At 44.8% G+C, this 18,542-nt stretch overlaps 1 protein-coding gene across 1 annotated transcript; it reads left to right on the top strand.

Annotated features, from left to right (window-relative positions):
* The first annotated feature begins 67 nt into the window (after positions 1-67).
* LOC128085973 (inner centromere protein-like) lies at positions 68-17,219 on the top strand. The gene is made up of 19 exons (XM_052694017.1): positions 68-109; positions 298-442; positions 738-851; positions 3,198-3,892; positions 5,037-5,088; positions 5,843-5,876; positions 7,036-7,132; positions 7,833-7,923; positions 9,010-9,142; positions 9,219-9,353; positions 9,903-9,914; positions 10,533-10,642; positions 11,101-11,212; positions 12,375-12,470; positions 12,809-12,936; positions 13,149-13,227; positions 14,130-14,240; positions 16,203-16,347; positions 16,893-17,219. Exons 2-19 carry the CDS (start codon positions 306-308, stop codon positions 17,096-17,098), a joined length of 2,487 nt encoding a protein of 828 aa, XP_052549977.1. The 5' UTR covers positions 68-109; positions 298-305; the 3' UTR covers positions 17,099-17,219.
* Positions 17,220-18,542: the final 1,323 nt, after the last annotated feature.

The following is an 18,542-nucleotide window of genomic DNA, read 5'->3' as shown; positions in this document are numbered from 1 at the left end:
GAGTGCTCTGCTGGAGGAGCACCGTGATTGGTAGAAGCCGCGATATTTGGGACCAGGAGTGAAAGGGGGGAAAGAGCCGTGGTAGCGAGCCCTTCCTGGGTGAGAGGTGGTGAGGTGAGCCTTGGTATCTTAGCAGCTGGTCCTGCGGGCTTGGGAAAGCCACTAGGGAGGTCCTCTGGGTTTGCATCTGTCTTAGAACTGTGGCTGCGCTTATTTGTACCCTGCTGCGAAGCACGAAGTGGGCTTCGGTCATCCTTTGTATCCTGGAAGGTTTTCATTTTGTCTCCTGTGTTTCAGGCAAGGTCATGGCGGCAGCCGACGGTCCCACGCAGCTCCTGGAAGTGTGCGGGCAGAGACTGTCCCGATTCCTTTACGATGCTGAGCACAAACACTTGGCCTGGCTGCGGGAGGTGGAGGAGCAGGGCTTGAGGATGCTGGATAGGTAGGGGTTGCCCTCCAGGGAGCCTCCCAGGATGCTCTCGAACACAGAGAGCACAAAGCTGCGTGTGCTCCTGCCCGCTGGTTGTGCAGCCCTGGTGTAAGCCTAGGGAAAGAGTGTTGTTCAGCTGAGTGATGGATTTAATATGGCTGTGTTTCACAGCTTCGTTTAGGCATTAGTGCCAGCTGCTGTTACACCTCAATTGCTTCTCCCCTGTTGCTCTTAATGGGTGAACATTGCTATGGCTGGGTGGCGGGCAGTTAGCAGTGGAAGGCAGCCTCTGCTTTCTGCATTTCAGCATTAACTTCAGAGCTGAACCTGGCCTGATGCCCAAAACGCCATCCCAGAGGAGACGGCCTAGGAAGAGGCAGTCTTCAGCTCTGAAAGATGAGAATGAGCCAACCAGGAGGAGGTGGGTGAGTCTGGCTCTGCTGCATGTGGCATTTAACAGTGAAATGGAATTTTAACTGTTTCTGCATATGCGTACCCAGAATAGCTGCTTGTTTTTTGATTTAGTAAATATTAAATTTAAAATGGTGTGTCAAGGTCAGTCAATACTTTGATTCTTGTGAAAATTTAGTAGAGGATTAGTTGTCCCTTTGTGTTCTTTCTGTTCATTTAAAAACAATAAATATATTTTTCTACTTTCTTGTTTGCTTGAGTTTTCTTCTCATTTAATTTCATGTTTTTTTTCAGCACAGATTTCAACCTGAGGTTGCTCCTGTGTTCACACATCTGAGAATGTAGCCTGCTAGAAGGAATGTGCAAAAGTGTCATGCCTATTATGTTATTTAAGTTAGCAGATAGAAAGGACTGAGAGGGGTTTGGGATGAAACACGTAGAAGTTCCAAGTGATTTGGTATATAACCATCCTTACTGGATTTGTTTTTTAAGATTAACCCTAAATAGATGGAACCTAAAGCTGTGCATCTTATCTACTGCAAGTAGACTGCAGAAGAAATGTAGCTTGCATTGTGCTTCTTACCTCGTGCTCTTAACAGCTTTCTGTGTAGACAGTGCCACTGTTCTGTCACGCAGCCTGCCCCTTTGCTGCTGCCCAAGAGAGTTTCTGCAGCTTGAAGATGGAAGCAACAGTAGTGATGGCAAACTGCCAAACTTCATTTTCTTATTTCCCTTTCCTGTACCAGTGAAGATATTCACTGGAAAGTAAGCCAAATCTCATTAAGTAGAAGAGGTAAGGAGGTGGATAAATGGAGGAATGCCTTTCTTCGTGACAACTGTTGTCTGCAAATGGATGCAAAGAAGGGATTGTTCAGGGAGCGATTTGGTTTTGATGCTAATTAACTTCCTTGATTTACCTTCATGGTGGCCGACTGCATCTGCTTTCATCTTGTGGTTGGGACAAGGTGGTTAATAACTCTCTTTTCAGAGAAGCATATGCTGTGATCTGAGGGTAGGCGTGCTGATAATTGCTTTCGTGTGCCCTAACCCAGTAACTGGATATGCAGTAATAAACTGTGTGGTAAGGCCCTTAGCTTTTGATAACCATGATGAAAAACACCACAGGAAAGTTAGAACTGAAAGACTGACATAAACTAGACATGGAGGATGGAGAGAACAGCAAGAATAGTAAGGAAGCGTGGGAAGTTCATGAATGTATGTGCTGAAGGAGGGCAGGAGGAGAAAATACTGCAAATCTAAACATGGAGAGTTCTGAAGCCATACTGTTAGTTTTCAGGTAGCAGCTAGATAGCAGCTTGATTGCTTCCATAAAGATGACAAATCTTGCATGTGTTTTTTCCTAATTTAAATTTAGCTTTGAGAAAAATCTGCTGATGTGGCAATGTCTGAAAGGTTGGATGATCATCTGTCAACAGGAAGTTCATGTCAGAGTTGAGCACATTAATCCTGCAGGCTCAGGCCATTGTTTCCATTGCTATAGTTCCCTCAGTACATATTTTAGAAACCACTTATTAGCATGCTGATGAATTTCCCAATTAATAGTCTTGTTTTTGTGAACTTTAGCAGGAAGTGATGTCTATTGCTAGAGGTCAGAATGAGAAATTAAGAGAACAAAACTGGAAGGAATGTGGAGGGAGTCAATCTGAAGGCTAGTTGTGAGTGTTCTTCCACCAGGAACTGTAAAGCCTTGCTCATTTAACTAGTTTATGGTGCCTTGGGTTTTTGTAGCTCTGTTTTCTTGCTGTTAGCCACTTCTACCTTGGCTCTCAACTTTGTTTCACGTCTGAAACACTGAGGTTGTCTTCTGGTTTTGCCCACTTAATCTTCTTGACTTGTTGATCAAGTAAATGGCTTCATTATCTCTTGTTAAATTAGCTAATGCAAAGCATTTCAAAGCTGAATTTTCACTGTGGAACTTCCCCAAACCAAAAATCTAGAATTCCTTCCCGTGTGGGTGTCTGCGCTTCACTTGGGGCAGGGAGTGGGTTGTACCAGTATGATTTTACTATCCCCTGACATCAGGTCCAGCTGGGGCTGTGGGTTAATATCCACAAAGAATTGCAAGCGTCCTGGTACCTCAGCTGCTGCTGGTTGTGTTTTCAGATGCAGCCTTTAGTTGCAAGTAAATTTAGTATGCCTGGCTAAATCTGCTAGAGCATGTGAGAGATTTCAAGGTTTTTTCTCCTGCATTTAGCCAACGGCAAAAGGTGTGTTGTAAGGGGAAGTGGATGTAGGGAGAAAGGCTGTAGGTTTGCTGCAAAGCTTGTCTTTGTTTTGTTTTGAAACTGTTTAGGAGTGGGAGATTCCTGCATTGTTTCATTTGTTCTTATTTAAGGTTGTCCAGAAGGAGAAGCAGTGTTAAGCTAGCATCTTCCAGGCCAAGTTCCCAAAGACGCTGCAGCAAAGAGCATCCCCAGAATCCTAGCTGTCAGGTGAGGTCTGAGACCAGCACTGAAATGGAGCTTCCAGCACTGCCTGAGAAATTGCAAGCAGAAGCACAAAGTTCCATGGTGGAAGTGGATTGCAATGACTGCCCTCAGGCTGAGTTACCTCCACAGCAAGACAGTGCTGATTGTGGTGATGCAGACTGTGAGGCTGTTCCAGCAGAGCAGGCGTCCCTGGAGGGTGCAATCAATGAACTGCATGAGGTGCCTGCTGTCAGTGCAGTCCCTCATGACCAGACAGCAGTAGAGGAGGAAGAGACCATCGAACGAAAAGCAAGTACATCCACTCCCAAGGCTACTAGCAATAGACATCCTGCCATTCCCCAAGGAGATCTGTCTTCTCAAAGCCTAGAGAAGGTGCTTCTCCAGGACTCCAACAACAAAATGACCATAGTGACATCCAAAACACGACGCTCTGGACGCCGAAGCTGTGTGGGTGGCACCCACAAAAGCCATAGGACCTCCTTGGCTGAAAAATATTCTCTGGCCAGCAAAAGAGAGAGCATGATCCGGAGATCTATCAGCAGGGCCATTGCAAAGAAGGCAGCAGCACAAGAATCTTCCTCTGCCTCCAGCAGAGTGAGCTGTAAGTTCTCTGTTATTGAGTGCGTTCTTTTGGCTGTCAGCTTCTCAGCTCTGCAGTAAAGTTGCTCATCCATATTAACTGCAGTTTCTCCTAGTTTCCACAGCAGTAGGTTTTGTGGCTTCTATCCATTTAGGGTGCAATCCTCGAGTCCTCATCTGCTGTCAGGGTGAGCCTCAGGCTCTGTTCTACCATGGAAGGAGTATAAGGTGGGGCACAGGTACTGGAAACTGAGTCACAGGAGTTGCAGATAACTTTTTTTTTTTAAAAAAAAAAAAGCAAATAAATGCAGAATAGAAGGGAAAATACATCCTCATGGATCCATTCTAGGTATGTGTGTGGTTTGGTAGCTTATTGCCTTGAGGCTACTGCATTTCCTGCAGAGGGTCTTTTAGTATGAGTGTCTTTTGTGGATTCTTTTGAGAAACTGGAAGAAGATGAATGTGTCTGCTCTCTGAAACTGGCAGAGGAACTCAAATGCTTTCTGGGTGAAGATGAAGCTCATGGACAAAGAACTAAATAGCACAGTCATCTGAGGAAATAAGATCAGATTCAAAAGTCCAGCACCATGTTTTTCATATCCCTTGTTCTCGCTGCTCCTGACAAGGCTAGAAGGCTTTCGGATTTGGGCTTTCTAAAAATCATTGTTTCTGAAACCAGATTGGCTTCTAATAAAGCACTAATGCTTTTGGTATTTAGTTTTGTCAGCTTTGAGTCACACTGTATCTAGGCATTTGTTAAAACACTTTCATCTAAGTGATGTTGGGAGGGGAAATAGAATCAGCCCAAATCGACCAAATCTCTGCATAAAATTGTGCAGGGAGGCAGAAACTGAAATCAATTGACTGGGAAATGATATCTCTGTGACACAGGCATGAGTATGTTTGTGCAGCTGGAGCAGTCTGCAGACAGAGGAGCTGCTGCTCCAGTTCTCTGCCTTCCCAGCCTACACCAGTTTGTCAGTGACACTCGAGGGAGGTGGTAGTGCTCATGTGGAAAGCTGAGATGAGCAATCAGCTGTGTTCCCTGGGAGAAGTCTGCACAGAGACCTGAGCTCTACCACTCACGCACTGCCACTGTTGGAAAGCCTCAGATTGAAATCCCCAAGATGGCTTTTGTATGCTATTTTTTTTTCTTTCCCCTCTAGGTCAAAGCTCCTTAGAGGTTTTTGTGGAAGAAGATGTGACCAATAACTTGAGGTGAGGCTACCATTGTAGCAGGCAGGAAGAAACCACAAAAAAAAACCAAAACCCTGCGAAGAATACAGAAGCTGTAGGGGTTGCTGCTGTATTGCAGGACTGTGGTTTTGTAATTGACTGTTCCGTGTGATGTCATCACCTGGAGTTTGTTGATATTTCCAAGCTTCTGTTGTTCAGACACAGCCCCATCCTTTTCAGAAGCTTGTTCATGCTAACAGTGAGGTTGATCACTGCATTAATGCAGGATCCAGCCCTATGCCTCAAGCTCTGAGGGCCTACTAGCGATGGCTCTGTCTGTTATCATGTGAATCATGTCCTGCAGCCATTGGCTTTAACCAGCTTCTGGATGCCAGGAGATGCTGGAGGTTAGTCAGCTTGTCTGATTTGAAAGGTGAACAGGTAAGATGCTCTCTGGCTGAGGTGCGCAGAACTTTGTTACCTCCTGCATGGAAGTACTACAGGAAAAGGGGAGAACAAAGCTCACTGTATTATTCAGCAGTGTAATTAAACAGTCCATCAGAGGAATTTACAGTTCCATCTCTGCGTGGCCTGGCTCAAACAGATTCCTGCCTTTATCTGGATATACTTAACACTTGCCTGCCTTTTCCTTGGGTACCATACGCTAGCTTCATCGTATTTGTGTTCCCTATAGTTCACCTTTCTGAATGCTGTCCTGGTAGAGGTGCACCAAGGACAAGCAGTGTTTCTTTTACTTCAGAAAACTGAAATAATCAAGATGCTTTCTTTTTTGCAGAACTGGACTGGAACTGAACTCCCCAAGTGAAAAGGTGAGTTCTAATGGATGACCTGCTGATCTTCTGCAGAGCAGCTGGAAGCATTATGACTGGATGTGAGGAGTGCAGCCCAGGATTGATTATATCACATCACTTCAAGCTTAGCAAAAGCATTGCTGAGTTGGATAGTACAGCCTTTCTAATGCTTGGGCAGCTTGTTATGCCTGTCGGCCACAGCTCCTGGTGGATGGAGGCCTTTTGTGCCTTGCTAAGGCCTCTTTAAGATGGAGCTTTCATAGGCTGTTGGACAGATTCCCAGGAGTCTGCAAGCTTTTGCCTGTCATCTGGGCATGGTGATTGACTGTGTATATTCTTAGCAAGTCTTTGTTGCCTGGCTGATTTGAATTACAGGATTCAGAAGGGCAGTTCAAGTTAATGTGCTTTATTTTACCAGAGAGGCTGTGTACACGACAAGCTCATGTAAGTCTTCAATGCTAGCAAGACAAAGAAACTCAGCCTATCCTTTGAACTGGCAAAAATACCTTGTGTGATTGTACTGTAAACCAGCTTATCTGAAAATTAGCCCAGCAGAGAAAGGGGCTGGCTCTGCCTCCAACCAGTTCACTGGTGCCATTGGGAAGCTGCAGAAGGATGAGTGGACAGCTGGTTCTACTGTGGGTGATGGTAGCTTAGCAGGTAGGGAAGGGCACATCCTGTGTGTGTGTGTGTGTGCAGGCAGCCTGTATGCTGCTTCAATGACTTGGTTATACTCCTGAGAATATACTACCAATGGTATTTAAAGTGTATCATTATACTGTAATCTTAGATACTTTAAAGGGATTTCTTTCATTCAAGAATAGAATATCTGTAGTTGGAACTTGTCTCCGAAGTGTATAGAAGCTGTCCTTTATTCCAGAGGCACTTTATTTGACCTAAAGTCAAATCAAAGTGTCCTACTGTTGATGAGGAAAACGCTGGGCAACAGTCATCTTACCAGCCTTGGTGGGAGTTTCACGAGCAGGGCCCTGTGTTACTGAATTGAATCAGCATGTATCTGTCTAGCACGACTCTGGTTGGGTGGAAGAATCCCTAGGCTAGCAGTAGGCTTGCAGTTGGCAGTGACTGGGTTGTTTTTCTTCTTTTTTCAGGATTGAAGGTTTGTTGCAGTCTTGTTCCTCAGGGCTAAGCTAATGTTTGTTTCCCTTTCCTTTAGGCTCCTGAAAACTTGTTCACTTCAAGCAAAAGTGAAAAAGATGTCAGCCCTCCTGCACAGCACTTGTCTCCTGAGCAGCAGACAGAGAATAATGAAGGTAATGTTGAGGTAGTCTTGTATTTCTTGTATGAGGCCTCAGAGGAACACAGACTAAGGATTCTACATGAGGTATGCTGGAAATCTGGGATTTGTGCTGATACAAAACTACACTTGACCAGTCAATATAGGTTTACCTGAAAAAACTGTTATCTCCTGAGGGGGTGAGGCATGCAGTTAGATAAGCAAGGACATCTTGTAAATCCTTGCGAAGGTTTGTATCCAAGCCTTGAGACAAACATGGTTTAGTCAAACTTCAGTCTTCATAATGAATACGTGGGAACACTTGAGACAACACTCAGATTTGTTCTCTTCTATGCATAATACTCTGCTGAAGTACCTTGACAACCTTGTCATCTTTGGTCTTGCATTCGGTGAGGATTTAAACATCTTACTTATTTACTGTGCCTCAAAGGAAGGACGTGGAGATATTTAGAGTGTCTTCTGTGGGATCTGTAGGATTTCACAGCAGCCGTAGCTGGAATGGAATTAAGAGTACCTGCAGTCTTTCTGGTGAGACAGGTTGTGCCTAATCAGAAGGCTCTGTACAAGATGCATTCTTTGATAGTTGTGTACAGTATTCAAGGTAGCCATCTTGGCTTCTGCGTTTGCAGTTTGGTTATGTGCCATGGGGCTTTCAACTGGAGTAAGAGCCCTGCAGAATGCCTTGAATGTGGTGCTGACTACAGGTTTCTTCACAGGAAGCTGTGTAAATCCCAAGAGTGAAGCCCAGAACAAGAACCAAGAACAAGCCCACTGTGCCAAGTCCCAAGAGAATCCTTCACGCCTATGGTATGAGACCTTTGCAAGAGAGGAATGAACCTATGGTCTGGGAGGAGTTAGGCTCGGCCTTTTTAAATAATTTAAAAAGCTTAGGGTGTTTCCCTTCCTGTCCCCTCCCCAGAGGAGTCTTGGAATCTTGTGTTGTGGGAGCTCCGTGTGGTTTCTCTGGCCTTTTTTGCTCCCTGAGCCAGACCTGGATCCCAGATGGATTAATTCATGCACAAATCAGCAAAGATTACTAAAACAGCGCTGTTACCTCACAGCTTAAATGCAGCTCTGAGTGGTTCATGAAGGGGTGGTCTGGGAGTAGTTTCAGACAGCAACCCAAGCAGGTGACCTACCTATTTATTTTTATCTTGTGCAAGTGTCTGGAATGCCTGACTTATTTTCTCGCTGCTTATATTACTGATGTTTTATGGGAGATGTGAACTGCTTTTAGCTTTGTCCTTAGTCTGTCCTGTTAAGTTTTGCAGGGGTGGATTTGCTGTGGGTGATGGGTGGGAAGGGAGAGTAGCAGTAACCTCTGTTCTCATGTGGGTGCTTAACTATGTTACCCATATGTGATGGGTCAGAATCTGCAGCTTTCCTTGGAACTGCTGCTGGATTGGGCCCCAGCTGTGCAGTAAGGTGGTCCCCCTGTTTCCCACTGAAATTAGTGGGTGCACATTGGGGGATTTCTGACAAGGGTCATGTTTCTGTGAATATCCAAAGTGTCTATAAAGCAAATGAAACCCTGCCAGTGAGGTGGGTGGGAATGGCTAGTTGCTAACACGTGTGGATTGTGTCTGTCTTTTGTTGTTGATACCAGATATGATATACATTGCTTTCTGGGAATTAGAGTGAGGAATGAGAATGGGAGTGATGTTGTGTATCACTCCTCTGAAATTTGAGTGTTCCCTTACCAAGTTGTCAGGTGCCTTTCTTGTCCATAATTAATGACTAGATGGTGCTCCTGCTCCATAGTTTACTGACTCCTAGGAGGCCGAACTGGTAGTAGTGGTAGGGAGAGGGATCTGTGAAACAGTAAGTAAATGTTCCTGTTAATAATTGAGGAGCTTAATGCAGACTTCATGTCCCTCTTGCTAATGCCAACAGGACAAGAAGCTATAAGCAAGCAATGGGTGCTGTATGGAACCGCCAGCATCCAGGTGGTGCCCGCTCCCCTCTGGATGACAAGCACATGAATTCTGCAAACCTGACTCCACCTTCTGCTTCTCCAGCTAGCAAGGTGAGTCTTTGCCATGGCCTCTCATTGCCTTCCTTTCCCTAGCAGGTGGTAATTTCCTTCTATCTTTTCCTCTTAGGTGGTTAGACCATTGAAAAACTTCCTTCAGGCTGTGCAGAGAAACCAACTACTTACAACCTCTGGGTCCACAGAACATGGAGGTGTCATAAAGAATTTCATCAAATGCAATACTCCCACCCGACCTAATCTTAAGGTGCATCAGAATTCCACTTCCCCTCACAGAGATGGAGGAGAGGATCAAGTCTGGGGGAGTGGCAGGATGACTGTTTAGAAAAGCACAAATATATTCCTGGTTCTGTTGGCTGCCATGGATCAGTGTAGGTCTTAACAGCAAATTGTCCTCATGATTCTACCTCAGCCTCCCCAGTGGAGGGAAACTGTTTGGACAGTTGAAGCAAGGCAAGGCCACAAGCACTGTTACTAGCCAGGGTTGTTTGTTTTGTGTTTAGTACCAGTCATCAGTCTGTCCTCAGATGCAGAGAAATCTCGCTGCTTTGCCTATAGTCAGCAGAAACACTTTATGTTCTAGAACTGTTCAATTGTGGTAAAATGGGAAGCGTCTCATTTCACAATGGGAATCTGCCTTTGTGTCACATAATTGGCTGCTTCAGGGCTGAAAGACAGACTGTGGGGTCATGCAGTGGGTTTCCTAGCGTGTACTTGAAAGGAGATGCAGCTAACAGGGGTGGTGCAGGCTTCTGGTATTTCTTACAAACATTCATTGTGTGTCTTTTCTCTACAGGGAGACTTTGTTGTAAGTAATGACACATTTAACTGTGGGGTTGGAGGATTATAGTGGTAGTGCTTCTTGTCTCACAACACTAACAGCTCTTTCTTCTTGCATTGGCATCTACACAACTCTTCTATCCAAAATTGTAAATTGATCATGGTGGTGGTGAGGTGGCAGGATCTCCTTTGCAGGTGTATTCTGCCAGAGCTGGGAACTGCTAAGAAACCTTTTGGCCTCTAAGCATGACTACCTGCACTCTGTCTCCCTCCTTCTTCCACTTGCTCACATAGGTAACACTGACCTGGGCACGAAATGTTTACTACAGGCAGTCACCTACAGCTGCAGAGTGCTGGGTAACTTCTCTTACCTGAAATGTATTCTGAACAGCTGAAAGACTTAAGTGTTTTCCTGCCATCCCCATGACTCTTCTGCTCTGAGAAGGTGGTGCGGTTCAATAAGTGCTGCTGCCAAATCTGCATTGTTTCTTATCTACTATTCACTTTCCATCCCTGTGTGTGGGCGAACATGATAGGGACTTCTTTGTTTAGCAGGCAGCTTAGCCTCTAGCTGCTACTGCACAAGCAGCCTGAGGGTAGAAACAGGACCCAGCAATTGGTATAGTCTGAACTCATCTCCCTTTAGGAGAAGGAGCGACAGAGACTGGAAAGCCTCAGGAAGAAACAGGAGGCTGAGGAACAAAGGAAGAAGAAAGTGGAGGAAGAAAAGAGACGGAGACAGGCAGAAATGAAGCAGTGAGTTGAGTCCCTTACATCCTGCTCCTTCCCTGGTTCAGTGCAGAGTTGCCTTGAAGTCTTTTTTTTTTTTTTTTTTTTTTTTTTTTTTTTTCCTGCCAGGCAGGCAGTGTTGCTATACCATGCTTTGTGCATCCCACCCAGAAGGAACATTTAGTTGATGATGATCCCTGGGCTCATATCTCAAGCAAGGCTGCTCACGGCTTGCTGCAGTAATAACTGCATCGGTGCAAAGCACCTGCTGATTTCCGGTGGCCTAAATCCACATGTGAGCTGAGGTTAAGCTCAGACAAAGCAGTTTGAGCAAAATAATTGTTTTCTCATGATCCGTGGCAGGCTGCTGCTGTGTTAGAAAATGAGCCACAAAGTCAAGTTACTACCGTAGATCCTTGTTCCCTTGTCATCCTGTGTTAGAGCAAGCAAAGCTAACAGGCCCCTCTTGCACACACATTACTTAGGAAGAGGGAAGAACGACTGAGGAAAGCACTGCAGGCTCGAGAGCGAGTGGAACAAATGGAAGAAGAGAAGAAAAAACGGATGGAACAGAAGATTTTACAGAGTGATGAAAAGGTTAGAAGCCTGACTAAGCTTTGAGCCATTCAGAATAATGAAATTATCACAGTGAGCTGTGAGATCAAGCGGGTGCAAACAGGCCACTGGCATGATGTGTGCAAGCACAGGGCTGCTGCTCACGGTGACTAATCAGGTGGTGGGAAAGTCTGCATCTAAAATAGGTTTTGAAATTCTCTGTCTAACAAGGAGAGGCTTTTGTTCTCCATACCTCTGCGATTCTACACGTTCCTGTTCTGACATGCAGTGTCTGTAGTGCTCTGTGTTCAAGGAATGTGGCCGCATCCCTTGACTGTCCTGTGAACAGACCCAGCAGTGAGACAGTGTCATCTAGTTGTTTGTACCGCATTACAGACAGTGAAACCACAGTGGTTGCAGAAGCATGGCAGGAAGGAAAAGCTACCAAGTGAGCAAGGAATGTGCGTGATTAGTAGATGTGGCAGCAACAACTGTGTGTGTTTCATTTTGTGTCTGTTTTTAAGGCTTTGTCTCCTCCCTTTTTTTTAAGGACAGATAGAAAAGAAGTATGCCAGCATCAGCCATTGATGACAATATGTGAACTGCTTTTGTACAACAGTACAGGTTCTTCAGAAATGAGGGAGGCTGTGTTAAGCTAACCTGGATGGAGCTCCAGGAAAATATATGGTTGCTCACTTTAAGGAGTGGGCCAGACTGACTTTTGGAAAAGCTCAGCCCTAGAAAAAGAAGGAATAATGCACTGACTGGGACAGCTCTGGCAAAAGCACAGTATCTGGGGCTCAGGTTTCAGGTCCTCAATTCATACTGCAGTACTGCAGCTCAGCTGCAGCATACAGCATTTTGAGATAAAACACAAGATGCTAGATGTCCTTGTTCTGCAGAGAATCACATACAGGGTGAAAGCTTGTATTTTGTATATCTGTAACAGCTTCTGTGCTCTTCTTTCAGCACTCCAGGTGGTGGGTTTCTCATCACATGACCTGTAGTAAGTGATGGACTTGCACAAGGTTGGTGCTAAATACAGTGCACGTGTGCCTGGTGCTGGGTTCTCAGTCTTATTAGAATAAGACTGAATGCCAGTCTTCATACTTAAGAAGCTCTCCCTATCCTCCCTGCCCTCCATTTGGTAAATGAGGGGTGGTGGAGCAGATGCATGGGGCTTTTTCAGGTGCGTCTCTCACAGGTGCGGGAAGAAAAGGTGTCTGAGGAACGGAGCAAGAAAAAGCTATCAAAGAAACCTTGGGAAAGTGATGTGCGGAAGCAGAAGATACTGAAGTTGGTAAGAACAGCTCTAGATCCCTTCTGCACATAGAAAAGAAAAGGAATCCATGCACTGATCTGCCTGGTTGCACAGGGAGCAGTTACTGCCAGGAGCCATGGGGATTTGGGGAAGTCGAAGTATCTGCTGCAAGGTTTCTGTCTGGACAGTTAATGCTGAATTTGAGCACCTGGGAACCTGTGGAGACAGAAAGGAAATACTGCCCAACTGGTAGTGGGTAGGCTGTGGAAGATAAGAAAAGGATTTAATGAGCACGATTTGTCTCAAAGCACCCATTTCATATCCACACCATCTTTTCCGACTTGAATTGGAGGGTTACAGATCTGTTTGTTCTTCAGGAGGAATGTGAACTTGAGCAGCAAGAACTGCTGCAGAAGAGGAGAGAAGTTGAAGTGGAAGAAAAAGGAAGAGTTTTGGAACTGAAAAATCTTGTAGAGCAGCAACAGGTGGAACAAACGAAGGAGAGGTATTAGCCTGTTTCTATTCTGGAGAGGGGGCCTTAGCAACAAGCACGGAGCAGCAATAAATATAAACAGTATTTCTGCAATTGGGAATCTGATGTGAGTGTCAGGTGATTCCAAAGGTTTGGGGTGCTAAAGCAAGAGCCTGTAAGAAAGCTAGGAGGGAAGGGTGGAAACATGCTTTTCTGTGTAACTAAACTATAATTTTGTTTCCCAGGGATCTCAAGCAGCGGGGGAAAGAGAAGGCCCCCTATTCACAGATGGAGTCCATGGTGTTTACTGATAAAAACACAACGGTGAGGCTTTACAGTGGCTTGTGACAAATTCTGTTGTAAAGTAGTAAGGCATAGAACATGCAGACATCTTCTTTTTTTTTTTTTTTAAAGTGGGACTTGCTTTCCAAGTCCTTTGTTACTTCTTTGTGTTTCATGGTTAGCTGTTAGTCAAAGCTGGTTGCTTTAAAATATCATAGTAATATTTTATTTCCACTTTAAATAATCCCTCACTCATCTGCCTTCTGCACTAATTTAAAACATAATCAAACTCCCAAATGGTACCACTCTTGAGGATGAATTCTTTCTTCTGTTTTGTTCTGACTGTGCTTAGTTTAGAAGCTGTTAGCCACGGGGCTCCTATTTTTGCTATATAAATTTAATGAAAGTTTGAATTCCAGCATATAACCAGCAAGTGGGCTGGTTACTGGTTACTATACTGGGGCATGGTGAAGCTTCTCCAGGTAAGAAAGAAGCTGAATCTAATTTAGGGTGGCTACAGCTCTTCCTCTTGTGTTAGCTTCTCCTCTGTTAAGGAGGTGGCAGATGAAACACCTGGATCAAGTGGTGTGGGTTGAAAAGGAGCTGAAGTACTGCAATGCTTTCCTCTTTGTTAGGAAGATGGAAGCCCAGAACATCTGCACCAGCTGCTTGGGCAGTAGAAGACAGGCAAGCAACCAGAATCCACTGCAGTGACCTCTAATAACTAGCTGAAAGTGATAAGAGTACAGGCTCTAGAGACTTCACTGATGTGAATCTGAGCCAAGACAGCTGTCACTTTATCTGTGTGATTCTTAATTTCTTCCCCCTCACCCTGCTGAAGACAAAGGAATAGAGAATTTCTTCAGAAAATAAATTCCAGATATAGCCTGCTTGCTTTGCTTGGGTGAACATTAATGAATAGCTTAATTCTTATATCTTGACAGAAGGGACATGGTCTGCAGGAGCCCCAGCAGCAGCTGGCTGAAGAGAAGAAAATCGAGCAACCAGAATCTTTTACTGCTGCCTCCAGCACGTGGCTGAGCAAAACTGTGAAGGTGAGTTTCATTTCCAGTGGAGCTCTTGAAATGGATCTGTGGTATCTGATTTGCTCTTATGTTTTGTTGTTAACCTGCTGACTTATTACTTGGCTGTGATGAAGAAGGTGACCAGGAGATGAAATCCTCAAAATAGACTGTTGAGGTTTAACTGAAGTTGTGTAGAGTGAGGATGGAGAAGTTTTTCTTATCTGGTACTTAGCTGAGAGTTCAGCACAGGAGAAGATGAACGAAAAGTAATTGTTTTCTCCTTGAAAAGATGCTGGAAATGACCACAGGATGGCAGCACACCATGAGGTGTCAGTTTAGCTTGCAGAGCCTTCAGCTACACGGTAGCAACACTGATTCAGGCTTGCCTGTGAAGTCTATTTAGCTACTTAAATCTCCAGATGCTTGTTTGAACTTGAACTGTTTACTCCTGAAGTCTGGAGGGGTGGAGAAGAAGCTGTTAAAAGACTCAGTCAGCCCTGAGTGTCCCTTCTGACTGGTTTCCTGTGGCTGACTTTATTATGTATGTCAGTTGTAGAGAGTGAAAATCGGATCTACTGTCAAACATGTGTATGGGTTTGAGCTATAGAACAATGTGCAAAAAAAAAAAAAAAAAACCAAACCAGAAGAGGCTTACAAGTCACAGAATACAGTGACTGGTTTTGTACTTATACAGAGTAAATAAGCACATCTGTATTTCCTTGTTCCTGTACTTGGATTAAACGTGAAGAACACTGCAAAAAGAATAGTAGAGGTTAAGGGTCCTCTGGAGGTAGCTGGTCCAACACCTCTGTTCAAGCAGGATCATGTAAAGCAGCTTACATTGGACTCTTTTCAGACAGGTTTTCCTTATCTCTAAGAAAGTTGTCTTCTCTGGACAACCACAGTAAAAAAGCATTTCCTGGTGTTCAGCCAACTGCCTGAAATTCAGTTTAGGCTGCTCCCATTGCCTTTTGTACTATTGCTGGGCACTAAAAAAGAGTACTTGATTCCACCTTCTTTGCACCACACCTCTGTGATCCTAACATAACTACAGCCCTGCAACTGTAGCACTGTTTTATCACTGTTTTATCAGGTTTATTCCTCCTACTGTGCTTTCCACTGTACAGACACTTCTGAGAGGTATGCTAGTAGTTTGTGGCAGTATCTCCATAATGATGCCTTTCCTGGCTTGTCCTCTGGTCAGTACTTATAGGCATTTCTGCACTATATGCAACTGCCAGGTCTTCTAGACATTCCCTGTTCTTCACTGCAAAGGCAGCATGTTCCTCCAGGCTTTGACTTGTGTTATTCTGACCTGCAGCTTCAAAGAGAAATGGAGCCCTAGTTCCATGCTCACCAGATGCTGGCAGGCAGTTCTCCACAACTAGAAAGCTGCAGGTTGAACAAGCAGCTGTTTGAGTTCTGCAGTTTGCAGTTCCTGCTGTGGTATACAGTTCTGGGCTTGGCTTTCATCAAGTCATGGTTTCAAAACAGATCTGGGAGGGGAAAAAAAAAAAGCCAGAAGGATTTGAGCACTTCTGGAAATTTCAACTCAAATAACCTGTCAAAAAAGAATATTACAAGTGTTTCAGTTCTTGTGGAGGTGAAAATTTTCCCATACACAGTTGAGTAACCTTACTGCTCTCCTGTTTCTTGAACTAGGAATGAAAGTAAATGTGTATATGAAGAATCTGCTCTAGAAGGTCTGCTGTCAGTTCTTGTTTCTGGCTACCAACATGGGGCACTGTAAACCTCCCTCTTAACTCATGGCTTTGGGTTAGTGTGAGGGTTCCTACCATAGATACACTAACACCATATTGCTGTGGGATCTAATCTGGGATCTGAGTACAGCCTGTTTGTCTTGCTAATGCCAGAGCTTTGAGATGCCTGCAAGGGGTCAGACTGGGTAAGCCTGCTCTGGTAAAGCAAACTCTTCTGTCAGGCTGCAAGGTATGTTTGCTGCTCTCATAAATGTTGTCTCTGTGGTTTCAGAAACCTATCTCCACATCCTGCTTAGCACCTTCAAAGGGCACAAAAGAATCCAGGTCCCCCAATAACTATGGGATGGATCTGAACAGTGATGATTCCACAGATGATGAGAATGAACCTCGGAAGCCTGTCCCTGCCTGGGCTGATGGTAGGTGCTATGTTTGATTAGTCTTTTAATTCCTTCCCCGGGAAGCAGGAGCTCTCCAGATCTGTTCAGTGTGATCTCAGCTTCCTTAAAGTACAGTTCAGGAGTGTGAGACTTCAGCACTGTTGGCAGTTGCTTGGTGAGAGGGGCTGGATCTGCTTTCTTGCAAGTGCTGTTGTGTCAAAGCTAAACCAGAGTTCTGTGCGTGTTTGGATTCAAGGGTGTGAGAGAATGGTGTGGGCTCATCAGTTTGAGGCAGTCCTTCCCCCTGTGGTAAACCAAGGTGTGGCAAGTTTGGGATATTTCTAGTGTGGTGACAAGTGACATAAAACAAATGTTGTTGGCAACCCTGAGATGGATGTGGTGCTTAAAGCTTTACAGTGAGCAGGAAGACTGTTTATCACATTCACTGTGCAGGTTGCAGTGTTTGTTTAGGGGGTGTGGATGAAGAAGAGTAACTGTCTTGTGGGCTCTAAGGGAAAGGATACCTTAAGCAGAGCACTGACAACTTATTTGAGTCTGTTTCTCTGATATGGTTGTTTTCATAGGGTCTCAGCTTAATCAAGCCATTCTGCACCAGTACTATCATCCAGTGAATGTTGACCAACTCTTTGGGTTGATAGCAAGCCCGAAGCTGGAAGATATTTTTGGCAAGAGCAAGCCTCGGTATTTCAAACGCACGAGCTCAGCAGTTTGGCATTCCCCACCTGGGCCCAAATCAACTTGTGGCATAGCTTGCAACTTCAAAAACTGAGAAAACAAATGGCTTTTGGATAGTGTGACGTATTGGTTTTATTTTCTTAGCATGCAGATTGCTTACCATTTTAAACCTTTTTGTACAAAAATAAAACATTGAATAAAGTCCATCGATGCTTGTTTCTCTCCTTCCTCCTACTAAACTAGGATGATGCTGTAGCTGGTATGCTCTGAGACTGCTGGCTGTGTTTTGTGCAAGTGCAGATGTTTGAGGAGATTATATTGCTCCATTACGTATTTCCTCAAATCACTTGCAGGATCTTACCCAAGAAAGCTATGAAACTGCTGTGGGGATAAATTTTTAAAAATCAAGATGGGGGGGGAGGGTTTGTAATGTTTTCATAACCCATTCTGTACAACAGTTGTGTTTAACAATGCTTTTATCCACCAGTATCTTTCTTTCAACCGTGCATTCTTCTGATCTCTTGTTACTGAACCAGAATCTTTTTCTTCATCTAGAAAAGTCTGTTCAGACTCTTTAAAGGATTTCAAAGTGTTGTGTAATTGGTTTGGCTTTTCTCATGGAAAAATGGAACCAAAGCTAAATTCTTAGTGCTGTTTTCCTAGGAGGCTTGAGGATCCAGTCTTGCTTTTAGGCCGCAGTCAGATTTGTTTTAAAGTTGTGACTTAGAAAAGGTAAGCAGTAATTTTCTTAGGACTGAATTGAGATCATCTGCTCAGTGCCCCCTGCCTGTGCACGCCCAGGGCTGTGCTGAGTGGCAGCAGACTCCCTGCAGTGCATCCGGTGGCTCTGGTGCAGGTTGCCTAGGGACTGGTCTTGCATGCTGGGGAAGCTGCAGAGCATCCTAAGCTCCCGCAGAGCTGCATGGGGTTGGCTGTAGCTCCATGTTATGCATCTCACTGTCCTTCCTGCTCCTGGAGGGCAAGTCCATGCCATGGCTCAGTAATGACAATGATGCTCAAAGAGCAGGTAAAGCAGTTAAGCCCTGCAGAATGTAGTGATGAAGAATATATGAAAAAGCAGAGTCTCTGAGTGACAGGCAGGTCCCACGTTGGCCATGGTAACCATTCCTTCCCTTCTCTTCAGTTCTCCTCTCTTGGGCTGTGTTCATGAGTACAGCAGAGAGTATATCACACCTTAGGTGATACAGGGTGGTGCTCTGGGATCTCATATCTCAGGCCGGCAGGTGCAGAGCTGGGGCTTACTTATTTCTGGGTGACTGTTGCTCGAGTGCCTAGAGATTAAGAACATCCCCACTCCTATTCCAGTGCAGCCCTGCACTGCCCTAGTGCTGGACCGGTGATGTATGTTTTCCATGTAACTGACTCCACAGATTACCTCATTACATACAGCCAAGAAGGCAGCCACTTCAGGATCTTGGTAGAGGAAGAATCTGGAGGTCAAGCTCTCATTTGGGGCTGGCCAAAGGTGCCTGTGTGGAGGAGGAATGAGGTTTCCTGGCAGGATTAAACAGGCTGTG

Source organism: Tympanuchus pallidicinctus, unplaced genomic scaffold (assembly GCF_026119805.1).
Source record: "Tympanuchus pallidicinctus isolate F22 unplaced genomic scaffold, pur_lepc_1.0 scaffold3, whole genome shotgun sequence".
In the NCBI taxonomy this organism is placed as follows: Eukaryota; Metazoa; Chordata; class Aves; order Galliformes; family Phasianidae; genus Tympanuchus; species Tympanuchus pallidicinctus.
Note: the sequence above shows the minus strand (reverse complement) of the source record. Positions and strands in the feature narration are given on the sequence as shown.